This window comes from Pseudophryne corroboree, chromosome 4, assembly GCF_028390025.1.
Source record: "Pseudophryne corroboree isolate aPseCor3 chromosome 4, aPseCor3.hap2, whole genome shotgun sequence".
In the NCBI taxonomy this organism is placed as follows: Eukaryota; Metazoa; Chordata; class Amphibia; order Anura; family Myobatrachidae; genus Pseudophryne; species Pseudophryne corroboree.
In genome coordinates this window covers 397059680-397077057 of record NC_086447.1, presented here as the reverse complement: position 1 = coordinate 397077057, position 17378 = coordinate 397059680, and the positions used below count along the sequence as shown (strand labels likewise).

At 44.8% G+C, this 17378-nt stretch overlaps 1 protein-coding gene across 1 annotated transcript in view; it reads left to right on the top strand.

Moving 5' to 3' along the window:
* Positions 1-17378, top strand: part of DST (dystonin) — a 1076884-nt gene that overhangs the window by 558261 nt on the left and 501245 nt on the right. The window contains exon 9 of the mRNA XM_063919308.1: positions 7834-8000. Within this exon, the coding sequence (XP_063775378.1) occupies positions 7834-8000 (167 nt within the window). The remainder of the gene's footprint in view (positions 1-7833; positions 8001-17378) is intronic.

Genomic DNA, 17378 nt, shown 5'->3' with positions numbered 1-17378 from the left:
GAGAGTTAGATTTGGGTGGGGTGTGTTCAATCTGCAATCTAATTTGCAGTGTAAAAATAAAGCAGCCAGTATTTACCCTGCACAGAAATAAAATAACCCACCCAAATCTAACTCTCTCTGCACATGTTAAATCTGCCTCCCCTGCAGTGCACATGGTTTTGCCCAATTGCTAACTAAATTCCTGCTGCGATCAACTTGGAATTACCCCCTATATACGGAGCATAACGGAACTTGTTTTGGAAAATTGCTGTGACTGCTACATTGTAGCACTTAGTATACAGATCCAGAGACTAAGTTGCATTCATATATACATGTGCCGCAAATTAATTGGCACAGTCTCCTGGTGCATTCTAGTCACATTGCGTTGTGACCAAGACGCAGTTTTGGCAAAAAAGAATCCCCAATGCTAACAGAGTCTCACGGGACATGGCACGCCGAGATGGGCTGTTGGACACAACTGCAGCAGTGATATATAAGGACACATCTGTAGACAGAGGATGAGAGTCTTTGTTTTTGTTCTGGTATTGGGTCTTCTTTCCGGGTACCGTAGTAGCTATTCTCCTGTTTGTCTTCCTTCTCCTCTGAGTTTGTAAGCCCTTTGGAGCAGGGCCCTCTTTCCTCCTGTTCTTACAGCCCTCTTCTCTCACACTTCTACTACAGCCCTCACCTACCCAGCGGCCTTCTAACCCGCATCTCCTCTCACTCATCGCCATTCATCTCTCCCAACGGCTGCACTCCACTAGTATTACAGGGATTGCTCCTTCGCTTACAGTACCTTACATTCCAGCTGTATTGTGTATTGAGATTTGTGGTGTCATGTCTATCCTGTATTGTTCTAATATGTGCTGTATCTACGGCGCTGTGAACCAGTTGTGGCGGCTTACAAATAAAATGTAATAATAATAATTATAATAGTGGCAGTTCAGCCATTGATTAAATAATAATGAAGTTGTCTCACTTTGTAGTTAAATATCCTAATGAATTATTTTTTACATATTTTTTGTCATATCATAGACCAATGGAAGGCAATGTGTGCCCCTCCAACTGCTGTGGAGCTTCACACACCTATATGACCTGCCATAATTTCGTTGTTAGGGCAATCTAGAGCTGTGGCAGGGCATGCTGGAATATGTAGTTGCACAGCAGCTGGAGTGCCATAGGTTGCATAACTTGGTGTAGGGGAAGTTGGGATGGGAAACAAAATGTGGTTTCTATCAGTAGACTACGAAATAGAAAATTATTCTCCTTTTTGTAGTTTCTAGTTTCAACAGTTCATATTATTTTATTTGCATTTTGAGTACAATTATTAAGAGTAACATAATGCTGATATTATTATTTATAAGTGCCACTTCTATTTTGTTACCAGTGACACTACTGGGAATATTTTAGCTCATTCCCTTGACTACATTGTACTTGTTTTTTTTAAAGAAAAATACTGATGTTATAATTTTTTTCACATTTCATTTTCTGTACATTTATCATATGGAGTTAAAACTCATTGCACACATACTAGCGGGAAATGAAGTGGTTAGATCAAACTATAGTCTATAAGACCATCTGAATTGCAATATCAATATGGTATATTTTAGCTCAGGCCACCTCAGTGTGTCATTATGTAGGCAAGACTGAGGCCAATCCCTGCATTTATATATTAGCAAGTAGAAGTAATGGCCAGACCCTGTCAGCTTGGAGGGTGAGATTGTGTTGTGAAATTCAGCTGTGTATGAAGCAGAATTCACATTGCCTTCATTACGCTGGCTAGTAGGGGCAGTACGGATGGTGTAATGGTTAGCATTACTGCCTCACAGCACTGAGGTCATGGGTTCAATTCCCACCATGGTCATAACTGTGTGGAGTTTGTATATTCTCCCCGTACTTGCGCGGGTTTCCTCCCACAATCCAAAAATATACTGTTAGGTTAATTGGATCCAAACAAAAATTAACCCTAGTGTGAATGTATGTATGTGTAAATGTGATAGGGAATATAGGTTGTAAGCTCCACTGGGGCAGGGACTGATGTGAATGGCCAAATAGTCTCTTTAAAAGCGCTGCTGAATATGTGTGCGCTATATAAATAACTGGTAATAAATAATAAAATAGTATGGCGTGCTGGCTATGGAGGTCTTTTCACAAGAACTTCTCAGTCAGATAAAATGTTTACATGTGTGTGCATTGATTGTGATTAATACATTTTCTTACAATGGCTATTGCATTGTTGTAACCACTAGAACAGTAGAACACGTAGAACAAGAACTCAATAGCTGCATGTAACAAGAGCCTGTAACCAGAATACTTTTAGAGGAGTCTGGAGGATTTGTTTCCTCTTTATCAGCATGTATACACAAACAGAAAGCTTTGCTTCAGCAAATAAACATGCACACAGTTTCTCTATGGCAGTGATTCCCAAACTTTCTTGACTCACGGTGCCCTAGAGTCTCAGCATTTTGTTCTCGCCACCCCTAGGCCAACAGTTTCTTATTGAGGAATTCTGCAAAATTATTAAAGTATATTTACATGTCATCCTTAGGGCTTCAGTATTTCACACGCTGTGGTTTTGCCCGGATGGCGTTTGTCCGGCTTTTTGCCATCCGTCAGTGCCTTACACACACAACGGTTTTGTGCACACACAATAGTTGTGCGCATGTGCCGCAGCAGCAGCACAACACAAAAAAACCATTGTGTGTGAAAGAGCACATTCACACACTCAGCTCACTGCCTTTAAGGACGGCACGGCCCTGGCACGGCAGCCGGACTTTTCAATGGATATTTCCGTCTGCAACTCGGCAGCCGTTCTGTCCGAAAGCCCTCATATGCAGCAATACGTAATCAAAAAACATGCGCGGGAAAATTTCTTACGGCTTTTTGCTGTCCGGTCAAAACCGCAGCGTGTGAAATAGCCCTTAGGGTCAGTTATGGTGTTGTGGATAGGGCAGCCCTTAGGGTCAGTTATGTTGTTGTGGACAGGGCAGCCCTTAGGGTCAGTTATATTGTTGTGGACAGGGCAGCCCTTAGGGTCAGTTATGTTGTTGTGGACAGGGCAGCCCTTAGGGTCAGTTATGTTGTTGTGGACAGGGCAGCCCTTAGGGTCAGTTATATTGTTGTGGACAGGGCAGCCCTTAGGGTCAGTTATGTTGTTGTGGACAGGGCAGCCCTTAGGGTCAGTTATGTTGTTGTGGACAGGGCAGCCCTTAGGGTCAGTTATGTTGTTGTGGCCGGTGCAGCCCTTAGGGTCAGTTATGTTGTTGTGGCCGGTGCAGCCCTTAGGGTCAGTTATGTGTACAGGGCTTTTGTTTGTCCACATATTTATGATTGGCAGCCACCAGCACTGGCATGGCCTATCATATTGACAATAAATTACACCCCTGCAAGTCGCCCGAGACACCCCAAGGTGCCACTGCACCCAGTTTGGGAACCACTGCTCTATGGCAGATGATGGACAAAAAGAGCACTAGATGAATAACATATACAGGGATTATAAGCAGGAATTTAGCACCTTGACTTCTGGTGAGAGCACAGAACTCACCTCCTTACTCCTCCTAACTACCTGCCATAGCAAACTGGTGAACAATCCACCTAATCCATTAATTCAGCTAAACCACCAGTGGGAGATACAATTGTATAGTGTCACAGCTAAAGCACTACCCTACAGACACCTTTAGAGTTCCCAAAAATGCAGACCCCCTCATGTGGAGGAACAAAGTATCTGATGCAGGTCTTTATAACCTGTCCTGTGACCTTTCTATCCTCATTGGAGATCCCTGTGACTTCATGCTCTGGTCTTGGAACAATAGACATGCAACCAGAGTCACGTGACTTGTAGGCTTCAAACTTTGCATAATTACTGGAAAGGATAGATCAGCGGTGTCACCTCTGTATATGGGGACCATATGGTCACCATCATTACTTTATTCAGTTTCATACTACATTACCATCTGAGCAGTTGCTGGAGGTAAACTGTAGACAGGCTCCTCTAAACAAGAGTCATCTCTGGCAGGAACAGGTGTTTTAACTAATAGATATCTGCTGCGTTGAGAGCAGAAAAGCAAAGCCAGTACCTGTTCCAGTACTACTACAGTATAAGCAGCCAGTAGGGGCATGCGGATTGGGTAATCTTCAAAAAGCTACTATTAACTGTGGGCTTTCCACAACATCATAACTGCCATGCAACAGGATATGTAGGGGGTCATTACCTTATTGATTGGACTTTTGTTATATAACTTCAGACTTAGATTTTGACACATATGATGAAATGTAATTGAGTCTAAGTTTACAAATGATGATTTTCAGGGATTTAACTACAGGATTTAATATGACTTTTGCATATTAAAAATTGCTGCGTTAAATCCCATGGTAAATTGCAGAAAATATTGTCACCTTTGTAAACTTGTGCCCTATTTCATGCCAGCCATGGTCTTCAGCAACTGTGGATAGCCCTTTTTGAGTACAAACAGGTTCCATAAATTACTGAATCCTCTGTTTTTCTATGTGATAAAAATAAGGGCTGAGAGTCTGTATATGAATACAAGAGTACGTGTATCTTGCTGACGTTTGGAGGCATGAAGTCAGTGTTTCCCATCACTTTTATACTTCCGACTTAAGCACGTTTTGTAGTTACCATGAAATGGATTTACAAGGTCTGCATGCACACACAGCTATGCATTCCTGCATCCTTAAAGGCCTCCTCCACTTGTAATTCAGTTAACTGGGATGTAAATGTATTCAAATTGGACGTTGATCCTGCTGCAGCACCTTTTACAGATGGACACTTGGGCCCAAGATGAGCCTGAAGTAATAAAGAGAGAGAGAGAGAGTGAGTGAGTGAGTGTGTGTGTGCCTTTGTTGGGGAAGGGGGGGGGTTAACATCAGTCCTAATTTCTTTATTATCCTAGTTAAGATGTTCAGTCACTGTCCTGTAGTGGGCAGCACTGTCATTTTGAATAGGTACTGTAGGCCCATGCAGACCAACCTTGATTTCCATGACAGCAGGTGCGGGGAACTGCTGTCTTACACAATCAGCTGGTGGCTGTATTTGGCTATGAAATTCTGCATCAGTGTACGGCACTGATAAGCGCAAACACAACATTTCATTTTGCACTGCAGTGCTAATAAAATAAGGTAAAGGAGTGGGGCATATGCACCCCAGTTCTAGTCCTGTTGCTTTAGTGGCAGTATGGATTCTTTATGTGTTACAGTATGTCCAGTAAGCATCTGCAACCATGTAAATGTAAGGAAAATGCAATGCTTCAGACCTAGGGGGAACTCAGTTAGCCCCGTAACCCATTTCATTATTCAGGTAGACCCACATTAGCGCTGAATAGATATTTGTTTGCAGCCCCTGAGCAGATGGAAATTTCCGTGATCCCCATCCATCTTCCTTCTTTCTTAAGCCCCCCACCACCCTCCATTTAACTTGTTAAAAACTTTGAATTAAAAGTTTAGACGAAAATTCCTATTTTAAGGTTGGTTGACACTTGGTTCAGAACCTCTGTCCCACCCCTCCCCCTATTTTTAATAAAACCCTTAGAAGATTTTAATTAGCATAATGTGCCCAATAATGACTCTTCACTTTTGTTGTGATATGCAGAATGTAGTACAATGGGTTAAATGATGTGGAACAGGTATATGGGGGTACTTTACTGATGGAAACGTTTATTCTTGCCGACATACGGTTCAGGTGTTTTTTGACAAATTTGGACAAAGTGGGTTAAAATAACACAAAAATCACATTACAGACATATATATGCACACCAAATTCATTGACATGCTTTCATTTGCTGAAAAACATTTGAATTGTGCATTAAGTAGCAGCATGCATACGTGACTCCATAGAGGTAAGCATAATGCATGGGTGCAGGGTGTGCAGTACGGGCCCTCCTGGACCAGGAGTATGTGTACGAAGCACACCCTGAACCCATTATATATACACCACCCTGAACTCATAATAGATACACCACCTCTACTGGCACTGATGATGATTTGTTGCAGAGAAATTCACAGATATTGCAGGTACCTGATTGCTGCACGCACCTATATAGGCTTGGGGTAGAAATGCGGAGAGAGACACCCTGTAAATCTGCTGGAAGCTATTTTGGTGGCCACTTGTGAGTAATTGAATTGGCCCCTAGAAGTTTGTAAAATTGTCTCATGTCTTTGCCCTGATTGGTAGTTTTCCCTAACTATTCATATATGTGTTATGTTCTCTAAGCTCCAGAATAAATCTCTTGTTTGGCAATACACTCTCCAGCTGTGAGGACTCTCACATACAGGTGTATTTATTTTGGAATTGATTAAAATACTTTCATTGTAATAAGGTGGATTCCATTCCATTCATTATGTGACCTCTAAAGACTTCTTCAGGAGTTATTTATGTGTATTTTACCAAAAGCTGCCAGTACTTGTAATCAGTTATTCTCTGTGGTTTTATATGCAATTAATAAGTAGCAGGATTATTATTATTTTACACAACAGGGTAGAAGACTGTGTTGATCAGTGGTAAATTCATCATTATGTGAGAAATGAAAATAAAAGTAAGGATAAAGTGTTAATGTCACTGTATACATTGCTTGTTTATGAAACGTTGGATTGAGACCTGATTAAATCAGAATGCAATTAGACTATAGGGTCCTATGAGTTGGGTTCGGGATACAGATGGTCGGGATCCCCGCGGTCAGCATGCTGACACTGGTATCCCGGCCGCCAAAATGCCGGCAGGGTGGCGAGCGCAACAAAGCTCCTTGCGGGCTTGATGGCTCGCTGCGCTTGCCACAGGTTCTGTTCCCACTCTATGAGTGTCGTGGACACCCATGAGTGGGAAGAGCCCTCGGCCCCCTGCCGGCATTCTGGTGGCCGGGATCCCAGCGTTGGTATGCTGACTGTCGGGATCGCAACCATTGGGATCGTGACTACCTCCCACTAGAGGTAAACATCAATTCCATGACTTCGCTTGGCTCCTGAGGTTGTCAGGCTTTATAAAAGTTGCATGAGCTGCTTTGGCATTTGTGTAATCTATTACTATATTATATCTGTGGTCCTTTTATTATGTTTTCCTATAACTTATGTTAGTCTTTGATATTTCACACAAAAAAATGAATGTCAAACCTTAGGACTTATGAAGCAGGGACTTACAAAGGCTGCTGCATCCTGGCGCAAGCCCCAAATTCAAAATAGCCACCACATGGTAAATAAACACCTTAGGCCAGGCCTGGCCAACCTGTGGCTCTCCAGCTGTTGTAAAACTACAAGTCCCATCATGCTTTGCCACAGTTTTGCTATTAAGGAATGCTAAAAATGTGGCAGGGCATGCTGGTATGTGTAGTTTCACAACATCTGGAGAGCCACAGGTTGGCCAGGCCTGCCTTAGGCTATAAACAAGTCCTGCAATTGCGCAATAAAATCCATGTATAGGAAAACTGTACATATTGACAGCATTTTCAATATAATAGGCAAAGAAATTTTCAGCTGTGTTGCTAGTATTGCCCATCACTCTACAACCACACACAGGTTGTTCTCCTCTTGACATAGGTTATGGAAATCCCCTATTGTGCACCATTTGTAGATAAAGGCACACTTGTTATGTTATTGTGTAATGCCCAGTTATGTTTTTAAATAATAGACAAACAATTGCTGAGCAGTTGGGTGTACAGTACATTTCTAGGAATGAGCTTAGCTGCTACTGCTATCATTGCTGTGTAGGAGCACATATGAGCAGGCATAATGACTAGTGTGGTACCACAGGCTGCACACAATGAAGTGCCATTAGCAACTAATATTCTGATTTTCAGAACAGATCATTACATTAACACCATGCCATATTTGTTACTTCCTGTGTTTCAGATCTCTGACATCCATGTTACTGGAGAGTCAGAGGATATGTCAGCCAAAGAAAAACTTCTTCTTTGGACAAAGCAAGCTACAGACGGCTATAGGGGAATCTGCTGTGAAAACTTTACCACATGCTGGCGAGATGGACGACTCTTTAATGCCATCATTCATAGATACAGGTGAGTGGCAGTAACTGCTTTTGTCTTGCAGGTCTTATCAGGGTGATTTTTATTTCCCTTACGGGGACATTTACTAAGCAGTGATAAGAGCAGAGAAGCAAGTGGAGAAGTTGCCCATGGCAACCAATCAGCACTGAAGTAACATCTATAATTTGCATACTATAAAATGATACAGAGCTGCTGATTGGTTGATGGAACCACTTCTCCACTGGCTCACTTCTCCGCTCTTATCACTGCTTAGTAAATATCCCCTTTAGTGTGCTTGGGCATATATGCAATATGTGCACTTTCCAGTGAATGTTCTTTTATTGTTTATTTAATTTTAACATACCCTCCAACATTTTACACATGAAAACCGGTACAAATTAGAAAAGGGGGCATTCATTTGGAGAGTCAAAAATTGGTACAAAGCCCTTTTTGGCAGGTACAGACCATAAAAAAAGGTATTGTACCTGTAAAAAAGGTACAGTTGGAGGGTATGTTTTAAAGGTCCACTAAACATATATTAAAATAATTTAGACATAATCATCATCCACTCCCATACCTAAACTACATCATTATATTCTTCCTTACTTGGAAGCCATGTTCAGAGTCAGTTAGTAGCTAGCGCAAGTTACCACTCCTACCTAACACTGTACAGTTATTGGCGGCTGCTATAGTGAAACGACTGTACAGTGCTTCATGTTTTGTAATGATATAATAGCCTGATACATGAAAGCAGGCAGCCTGGAGTGTGTGGAGAGGTGGGTATACTGGGTCAAGAGATTTTAACGAAAGTTATTCTTATTTGTAGTTAGTGGTCCTTTAAAAAAAAGAATAAAATAATAATAATAATGTGCCATATGTGTTTGCCTGTCTTAGTCCTACCATGTGCTATGTACAGCTGAATGAAGATAGCAGTGACACTACCCTCATTAGGTAGTCTGGTTATGGTTACTGTAAATTGGCGCAGCAGTTAGAATACTTATTACATTATCAGACAATAGTTATGAAGGAATTATATATATATATATATATATATATATATATATATATATACCTGCAATTTTTCTGTATGTACAGAACTAGGATCATTATAATGTAGGTGACAGATACAAAGCTACAATAAGCAGCACTTAAAAACAGAAGTTGAACGCAAAGACACTAGGAAAACACTTAATATGAACAATTATGAATTGAAGCCATAAATATACTAGGAAAGATATACACATCAGCTCTTGGTCTGTTACAGGTACGTCAGATGTAATTCATGCAAGCAATGTACTTCCATAATCAACATTGTAACAGTTATATTTTGCAACTCTCTGCTTACATGGCAAATACGTTTTTTCTGTGTTTGACAGGCCACATTGAATGTCTTTAAGAAGCAGCAGATGTCAGCAAATTACTTGAGGGGGTCACAGTGTAGCATAATGTGAATGAGTGCTCTGTGGCATAATGTGAACTGGGGTCACGGTGGCATAATGTGAACTAATGGCCTTACAGTGTGGCACAATGTAAACTGGGGCACTGTGTGCCATAATATGATCTGGGAGCAGTATGGCATAATGTGATCTGGGGTACTACATTGTGTTCAGTACAAATGTGCTCCTGGGCGTATTAAGTACATTATACTTTTTAATACAATTTTCTGTGTATAATTTTGTATAGTTTTATTGGCTGGGGCACCACAAGTTAGTAGTTGCTCTAGGGTCTGCATAACCCTTAATCCAGCATGCATAACATAAAACAGTTTACTACAGTATACAAATCTATAAATGCACCAGTGACGTGTCTATAATGAGTGCAAGGTGTGCGGGGGGGTCACACCACACATCCTGTACCCATGTACTCCCATACTTACCTCTCCGTCAGCAGCAGCAGCTCTGCAATATCACCTGGTGTTTCTCTAACGTCCTAAGTGGATGCTGGGGACTCCGTAAGGACCATGGGGAATAGCGGCTCCGCAGGACACTGGGCACAAAAGTAAAGCTTTAGAACTACCTGGCGTGCACTGGCTCCTCCCCCTATGACCCTCCTCCAAGCCTCAGTTAGATTTTTGTGCCCGAACGAGAAGGGTGCACACTAGGTGGCTCTCCTGAGCTGCTTAGTGAAAAGTTTAGTTTTAGGTTTTTTATTTTCAGTGAGACCTGCTGGCAACAGGCTCACTGCATCGAGGGACTAAGGGGAGAAGAAGCGAACTCACCTGCGTGCAGAGTGGATTGGGCTTCTTAGGCTACTGGACATTAGCTCCAGAGGGACGATCACAGGCCCAGCCATGGATGGGTCCCAGAGCCGCGCCGCCGGCCCCCTTACAGAGCCAGAAGACAGAAGAGGTCCGGAAAATCGGCGGCAGAAGACGTCCTGTCTTCAACAAGGTAGCGCACAGCACTGCAGCTGTGCGCCATTGCTCTCAGCACACTTCACACTCCGGTCACTGAGGGTGCAGGGCGCTGGGGGGGGGCGCCCTGAGACGCAATAAAAACACCTTGGATGGCAAAAAAATGCATCACATATAGCTCCTGGGCTATATGGATGCATTTAACCCCTGCCAGAATACATAGAAAAACGGGAGATAAGGCCGCCGATAAGGGGGCGGAGCCTATCTCCTCAGCACACTGGCGCCATTTTCCCTCACAGCTCCGTTGGAGGGAAGCTCCCTGGCTCTCCCCTGCAGTCACTACACTACAGAAAGGGTTAAAAAAGAGAGGGGGGGCACTAATTACGCGCAGTATTAAAGATACAGCAGCTATAGGGGGAAAAACACTTATATAAGGTTATCCCTGTATATATATATAGCGCTCTGGTGTGTGCTGGCAAACTCTCCCTCTGTCTCCCCAAAGGGCTAGTGGGGTCCTGTCCTCTATCAGAGCATTCCCTGTGTGTGTGCTGTATGTCGGTATGTTTGTGTCGACATGTATGAGGAGAAAAATGATGTGGAGACTGAGCAGATTGCCTGTAATAGTGATGTCACCCCCTAGGGGGTCGACACCTGAGTGGATAAACTGTTGGAAGGAATTACGTGACAGTGTCAGCTCCGTATAAAAGACAGTGGTTGACATGAGACAGCCGGCTACTCAGCTTGTGCCTGTCCAGACGTCTCATAGGCCGTCAGGGGCTCTAAAGCGCCCGTTACCTCAGATGGCAGATATAGACGCCGACACGGATACTGACTCCAGTGTCGACGGTGAAGAGACAATTGTGACTTCCAGTAGGGCCACACGTTACATGATGGAGGCAATGAAAAATGTTTTACACATTTCTGATAATACGAGTACCACCAAAAAGGGGTATTATGTTCGGTGAGGAAAAACTACCTGTAGTTTTCCTGAATCTGAGAAATTAAATGAGGTGTGTGATGATGCGTGGGTTTCCCCCGATAACAACTGATAATTTCTAAAATGTTATTGGCATTATATCCTTTCCCGCCAGAGGTTAAGGTGCGTTGGGAAACACCCCCTAGGGTGGATAAAGCGCTCACACGCTTGTAAGGGCTCTACCCTCTCCTGAGATGGCCGCCCTTAAGGATCCTGCTGATAGAAAGCAGGAGGGTATCCTAAAATGTATTTACACACATACTGTTGTTATACTGCGACCAGCAATCGCCTCAGCCTGGATGTGCAGTGCTGGGTTGGCATGGTCGGATTCCCTGACTGAAAATATTGATACCCTAGATAGGGACAGTATATTTTTGCCTATAGAGCATTTAAAAGATGCATTTCTATATATGCGTGATGCACAGCGGAATATTTGCCGACTGGCATCAAGTCTAAGTGCGTTGTCCATTTCTACCAGTAGAGGGTTATGGACACGACAGTGGTCAGGTGATGCGGATTTCAAACGGCATTTGGAAGTATTGCCTTATTAAGGGGAGGAGTTATTTGGGGTCGGTCTTTCAGACCTGGTGGCCACGGCAACAGCTGGGAAATCCACGTTTGTACCCCAGGTCGCCTCTCAACATGAGAAGACGCCGTATTATCAGGCGCAGTCTTTTCGTGGACAAGCGGGCAAAAGGTTCCTCATTTCTGCCCCGTGACAGAGGGAGAGGAAAAAGGCTGCAGAAATCAGCCAGTTCCCAGGAACAGAAACCCTCTCCCGCCTCTGCCAAGCCCTCAGTATGACGCTGGGGCTTTACAAGCAGAATCAGGCACGGTGGGGGGCCCGTCTCAATGAATTTCAGCGCGCAGTGGGCTCACTCGCAAGTAGACCCCTGGATCCTTCAGGTGATATCTCAGGGGTACAAATTGGAATTCGAGACGTCTCCCCCTCGCCGTTTCCTAAAGTCGGCTTTACCGATGTCTCCTTCTGACAGGGAGACAGTTTTGGAAGCCATTCACAAGCTGTATTCCCAGCAGGTGATAATCAAGGTACCCCTCCTGCAACAGGGAACGGGGTATTATTCCACACTGTTGTGGTACCGAAGCCGGACGGCCCGGTGAGACCGATTCTAAATCTAAAATCTTTGAACACTTACATACAGAGGTTCAAATTCAAGATTGAGTCACTCAGAGCAGTGATTGCGAACCTGGAAGAAGGGGACTACATGATGTCTCGGGACATCAAGGATGCTTACCTTCATGTCCAAATTTACCCTTCTCACCAAGGGTACCTCAGGTTTATGGTACAGAACTGTCACTATCAGTTCAGACGCTGCCGTATGGATGGTCCACGGCACCCCGGGTCTTTACCAAGGTAATGGCCGAAATGATGATATTCCTTCGAAGGAAGGGAATTTTAGTTATCCCTTACTTGGACGATTCCCTGATAAGGGTAAGATCCAGGGAACAGTTGGAGGTCGGTGTAGCACTATCTCAGGTAGTGTTGCGGCAGCACGATTGGATTCTCAATATTCCAAAATCGCAGCTGGTTCCGACGACTCGTCTTCTGTTCCTAGGGATGATCCTGGACACAGTCCAGAAAAAGGTGTTTCTCCTGGAGGTGAAAGCCAGGGAGTTATCCGAGCTAGTCAGGAACCTCCTAAAACCGAGCCAAGTCTCAGTGCATCAATGCACAAGGGTTCTGGGTAAAATGGTGGCTTCCTACGAAGCAATCCCATTCGGCAGATTCCACGCAAGAACTTTCCAGTGGGACCTGCTGGACAAATGGTCCGGGTCGCATCTTCAGATGCATCAGCGGATAACCCTGTCACCAAGAACAAGGGTGTCCCTCCTGTGTTGGTTGCAGAGTGCTCATCTTCTAGAGGGCCGCAGATTCGGCATTCAGGACTGGGTCCTGGTGACCACGGATGCCAGCCTGCGAGGCTGGGGAGCAGTCACACAGGGAAGGAATTTCCAGGGCTTATGGTCAAGCCTGGAGACATCACTTCACATAAATATCCTGAAGCTAAGGGCCATTTACAATGCTCTAAGCTTAGCAAGACCTCTGCTTCAAGGTCAGCCAGTGTTGATCCAGTCGGACAACATCACGGCAGTCACCCACGTAAACAGACAGGGTGGCACAAGAAGCAGGAGGGCAATGGCAGAAGCTGCAAGGATTCTTCGCTGGGCGGAAAATCATGTGATAGCACTGTCAGCAATTCCGGGAGTGGACAACTGGGAAGCAGACTTCCTCAGCAGGCACGACCTCCACCCGGGAGAGTGGGGACTTCACCCAGAAGTCTTCCACATGATTATGAACCGTTGGGAAAAACTCGACAGGTATTGCGCCAGGTCAAGGGACCCTCAGGCAATAGCTGTAGACGCTCTGGTAACACCGTGGGTGTACCAGTCAGTGTATGTGTTCCCTCATCTGCCTCTCATACCAAAGGTACTGAGATTGATAAGATGAAGAGGAGTAAGCACTATATTCGTGGCTCCGGATTGGCCAAGAAGGACTTGGTAACCGGAACTTCAAGAGATGGTCACGGAGGATCCGTGGCCTCTACCTCTAAGAAGGGACCTGCTCCAGCAAGGACCCTGTCTGTTCCAAGACTTACCGCGGCTGCGTTTGACGGCATGGCGGTTGAACGCCGGATCCTGAAGGAAAAAAGGCATTCCGGATGAAGTCATCCCTATCCTGATCAAAGCCAGGAAGGATGTAACCGCAAAACATTATCACCGCATTTGGCGAAAATATGTTGCGTGGTGCGAGGCCAGTAAGGCCCGACGGAGGAAATTCAACTGGGTCGATTCCTACATTTCCTGCAAACAGGAGTGTCTATGGGCCTGAAATTGGGGTCCATTAAGGTTCAAATTTCGGCCCTGTCAATTTTCTTCCAAAAAGAACTAGCTTCAGTCCCTGAAGTTCAGACGTTGTAAAAGGGGTACTGCATATACAGCCTCCTTTTGTGCCTCCAATGGCACCTTGGGATCTCAATGTAGTTTTTGGGTTCCAAAAGTCACATTGGTTTGAACCACTTAAATCTGTGGAGTTAAAATATCTCACATGGAAAGTGGTCATGCTGTTGGCCCTGGCCTGGGCCAGGCGCGTGTCAGAATTGGCGGCTTTATCCTGTAAAAGCCCTTATCTGATTTTCCATTCGGACAGGGCGGAATTGAGGACTCGTCCTCAGTTTCTCCCTAAGGTGGTTTCAGCGTTTCACCTGAACCAACCTATTGTGGTGCCTGCGGCTACTAGGGACTTGGAGGACTCCAAGTTGCTAGACGTTGTCAGGGCCCTGAAAATATATGTTTCCAGGACGGCTGGAGTCAGAAAATCTGACTCGCTGTTTATCCTGTATGCACCCAACAAGCTGGGTGCTCCTGCTTCTAAGCAGACTATTGCTCGTTGGATTTGTAGTACAATTCAGCTTGCACATTCTGTGGCAGGCCTGCCACAGCCAAAAATCTGTAAATGCCCACTCCACAAGGAAGATGGGCTCATCTTGGGCGGCTGCCCGAGGGGTCTCGGCTTTACAACTTTGCCGAGCAGCTACTTGGTCAGGGGCAAACACGTTTTGCTAAATTCTACAAATTTGATACCCTGGCTGAGGAGGACCTGGAGTTCTCTCATTTGGTGCTGCAGAGTCATCCGCACTCTCCCGCCCGTTTGGGAGCTTTGGTATAATCCCCATGGTCCTTACGGAGTCCCCAGCATCCACTTAGGACGTTAGAGAAAATAAGAATTTACTTACCGATAATTCTATTTCTCGTAGTCCGTAGTGGATGCTGGGCGCCCATCCCAAGTGCGGATTGTCTGCAATACTGGTACATAGTTATTGTTACCAAAAAAATCGGGTTATTGCTGTAGTGAGCCATCTTTTCTAGAGGCTCCTCTGTTATCATGCTGTTAACTGGGTTTAGATCACGAGTTGTACGGTGTGATTGGTGTGGCTGGTATGAGTCTTACCCGGGATTCAAAATCCTTCCTTATTGTGTACGCTCGTCCGGGCACAGTATCCTAACTGAGGCTTGGAGGAGGGTCATAGGGGGAGGAGCCAGTGCACACCAGGTAGTTCTAAAGCTTTACTTTTGTGCCCAGTCTCCTGCGGAGCCGCTATTCCCCATGGTCCTTACGGAGTCCCCAGCATCCACTACGGACTACGAGAAATAGAATTATCGGTAAGTAAATTCTTATTTTTTCACATGTCCATTAGGGAACTTGCTGGGGAAATGGCCTCCACACCATTTCCTAATCACCTGCGCGGGTGTAGTATGGTATGCCGGCGGCCGGGCTCCCGGCGACCAGCAGACTGGCGCCGGGAGCCCAACCGCCGACATACCGACAGCGTGGCGAGCGCAAAGGAGCCCCTTGCGGGCTCGCTGCGCTCGCCACGCTGCGGGCACGGTGGCGCGATACGCGCGGCACGCTATTTATTCTCCCTCCAGGGGGGTCGTGGATCCCCACGAGGGAGAATATCTGTCGGTATGCCGGGTGACGGGATTCCGGCGCCGGTATACTGTGTGCTGGGATACCGACATTCGGCATACTTAAGACCACCCCACCTGCGCATTTGCAGTAGACTCTAGCAGAGAGCTAGTGTCTACTAGTGCACTATTTGGTGTTGCTGGCTAGAGAGTAGGGGGCCCAGATGGTAGCTGCACATTGGCCCCTTCCACTCTTAATACACCCCTGAAATGCAGCATAAAAACATATATAATTGAGAGCCAAACTGGTGGGACTTGTAAAGCATGGATACAATTTTATGCCCCCTGTAACCACAGTAGTTTCAAAGGAGTAAATCTGATAAATTGCAGTACAGATGTGCCCACTTTCATCTAGCCTCCCTGCACATTAAACAGCCCTTCTAGTAACGCCATGCTGTTGTGTATCTTGGTAACGTCAAGCATATTTTCGTGCAACTTTTTCCATTAACATGTGTCTTATTTGCAGCATGATGCAAATAGGACACACAAGCAGCTTATGCTGATTAAAAGATATGTGGCATCCCTTTATTCTGTGTGGGACCATGATTATATCTGTATACGTAATGCTATGCTACAGTATTTTCCCAGAATCACTGTAACGTAGCAATTCATATGCAGATACAGGTGCGGTCGCACAGAAAATATAAGCATGCCGCATATCATTTTCTTTAGCAGTCTGCTTGCTTGTCTAATTCGCATCGATTAAGATGCATTTTTTAGCAAAAGAAGACACCCAACGCTAATGGAGTTGCACAGTACCAGTAAGCTCATTCACGCCAGGCATCTCCCGCTGTTGGTGTATTGCGGCTAGCTGCATGAGGACACAGCTGTAGTTCAAAGCATTTTTTTGTTTGTTTATGCAGCAAAATAAATGACCTGTGATATATTTCACTTTACTTTCAGATATAGTGAATTGAATTATTGCTTGCACATTGCTGGGAACTAGTCATAGTATTGCAGATGTAGTATATAAACAATACTGTATAAGCAGTCTACGTGTTAATTATACAGTGGCACTGTGGTTAGCACATTCATGCCTTCTCTCCTGGAAAAAATGGGAGACTAGAAAATTCTCCTGGACAGTTGCGTTACTAGGGGGGTACGAGCTGCTCCCGGGTGTCATCCTTCCAGTGGGTGACACTAAAAATGTAGACTCCTCCACAGTGACAGGAGCCGGGTGCTGCAGTGTGGCATTAACCTGCAGCACTTGCAGGGGTCTCTTGGCCGCACCACGTGTCACCGACCCTGGTGCCTCCACTGCTTCCCTGTAGTGTAAGGTAATCCTCCCAGATCCCATATTTCTTTCTTGTAAAGAGGGGAAGTGTCTTGATGACATGATTCGCAGCATCACTTGGATGTGTTTCAAGCTCTAGATCAGAGCATTTTAAAGTAGGACCACATTTCAGATGTCTTGCTCTATATATTAGATTCAGTCCTGATGAGGTAAAATTCACCAAACATTGTGGAGTTTCACCTGTACAGTGCTTTGATCTGGAGGTTGAAACACATCCTAGTGTGCGGTGTACACTCATTTCCCTCTAGGTCTATGTTTTGGGAAGTAAAGTGAAAAAAAGTGTGAGAAACTTGAATGTTT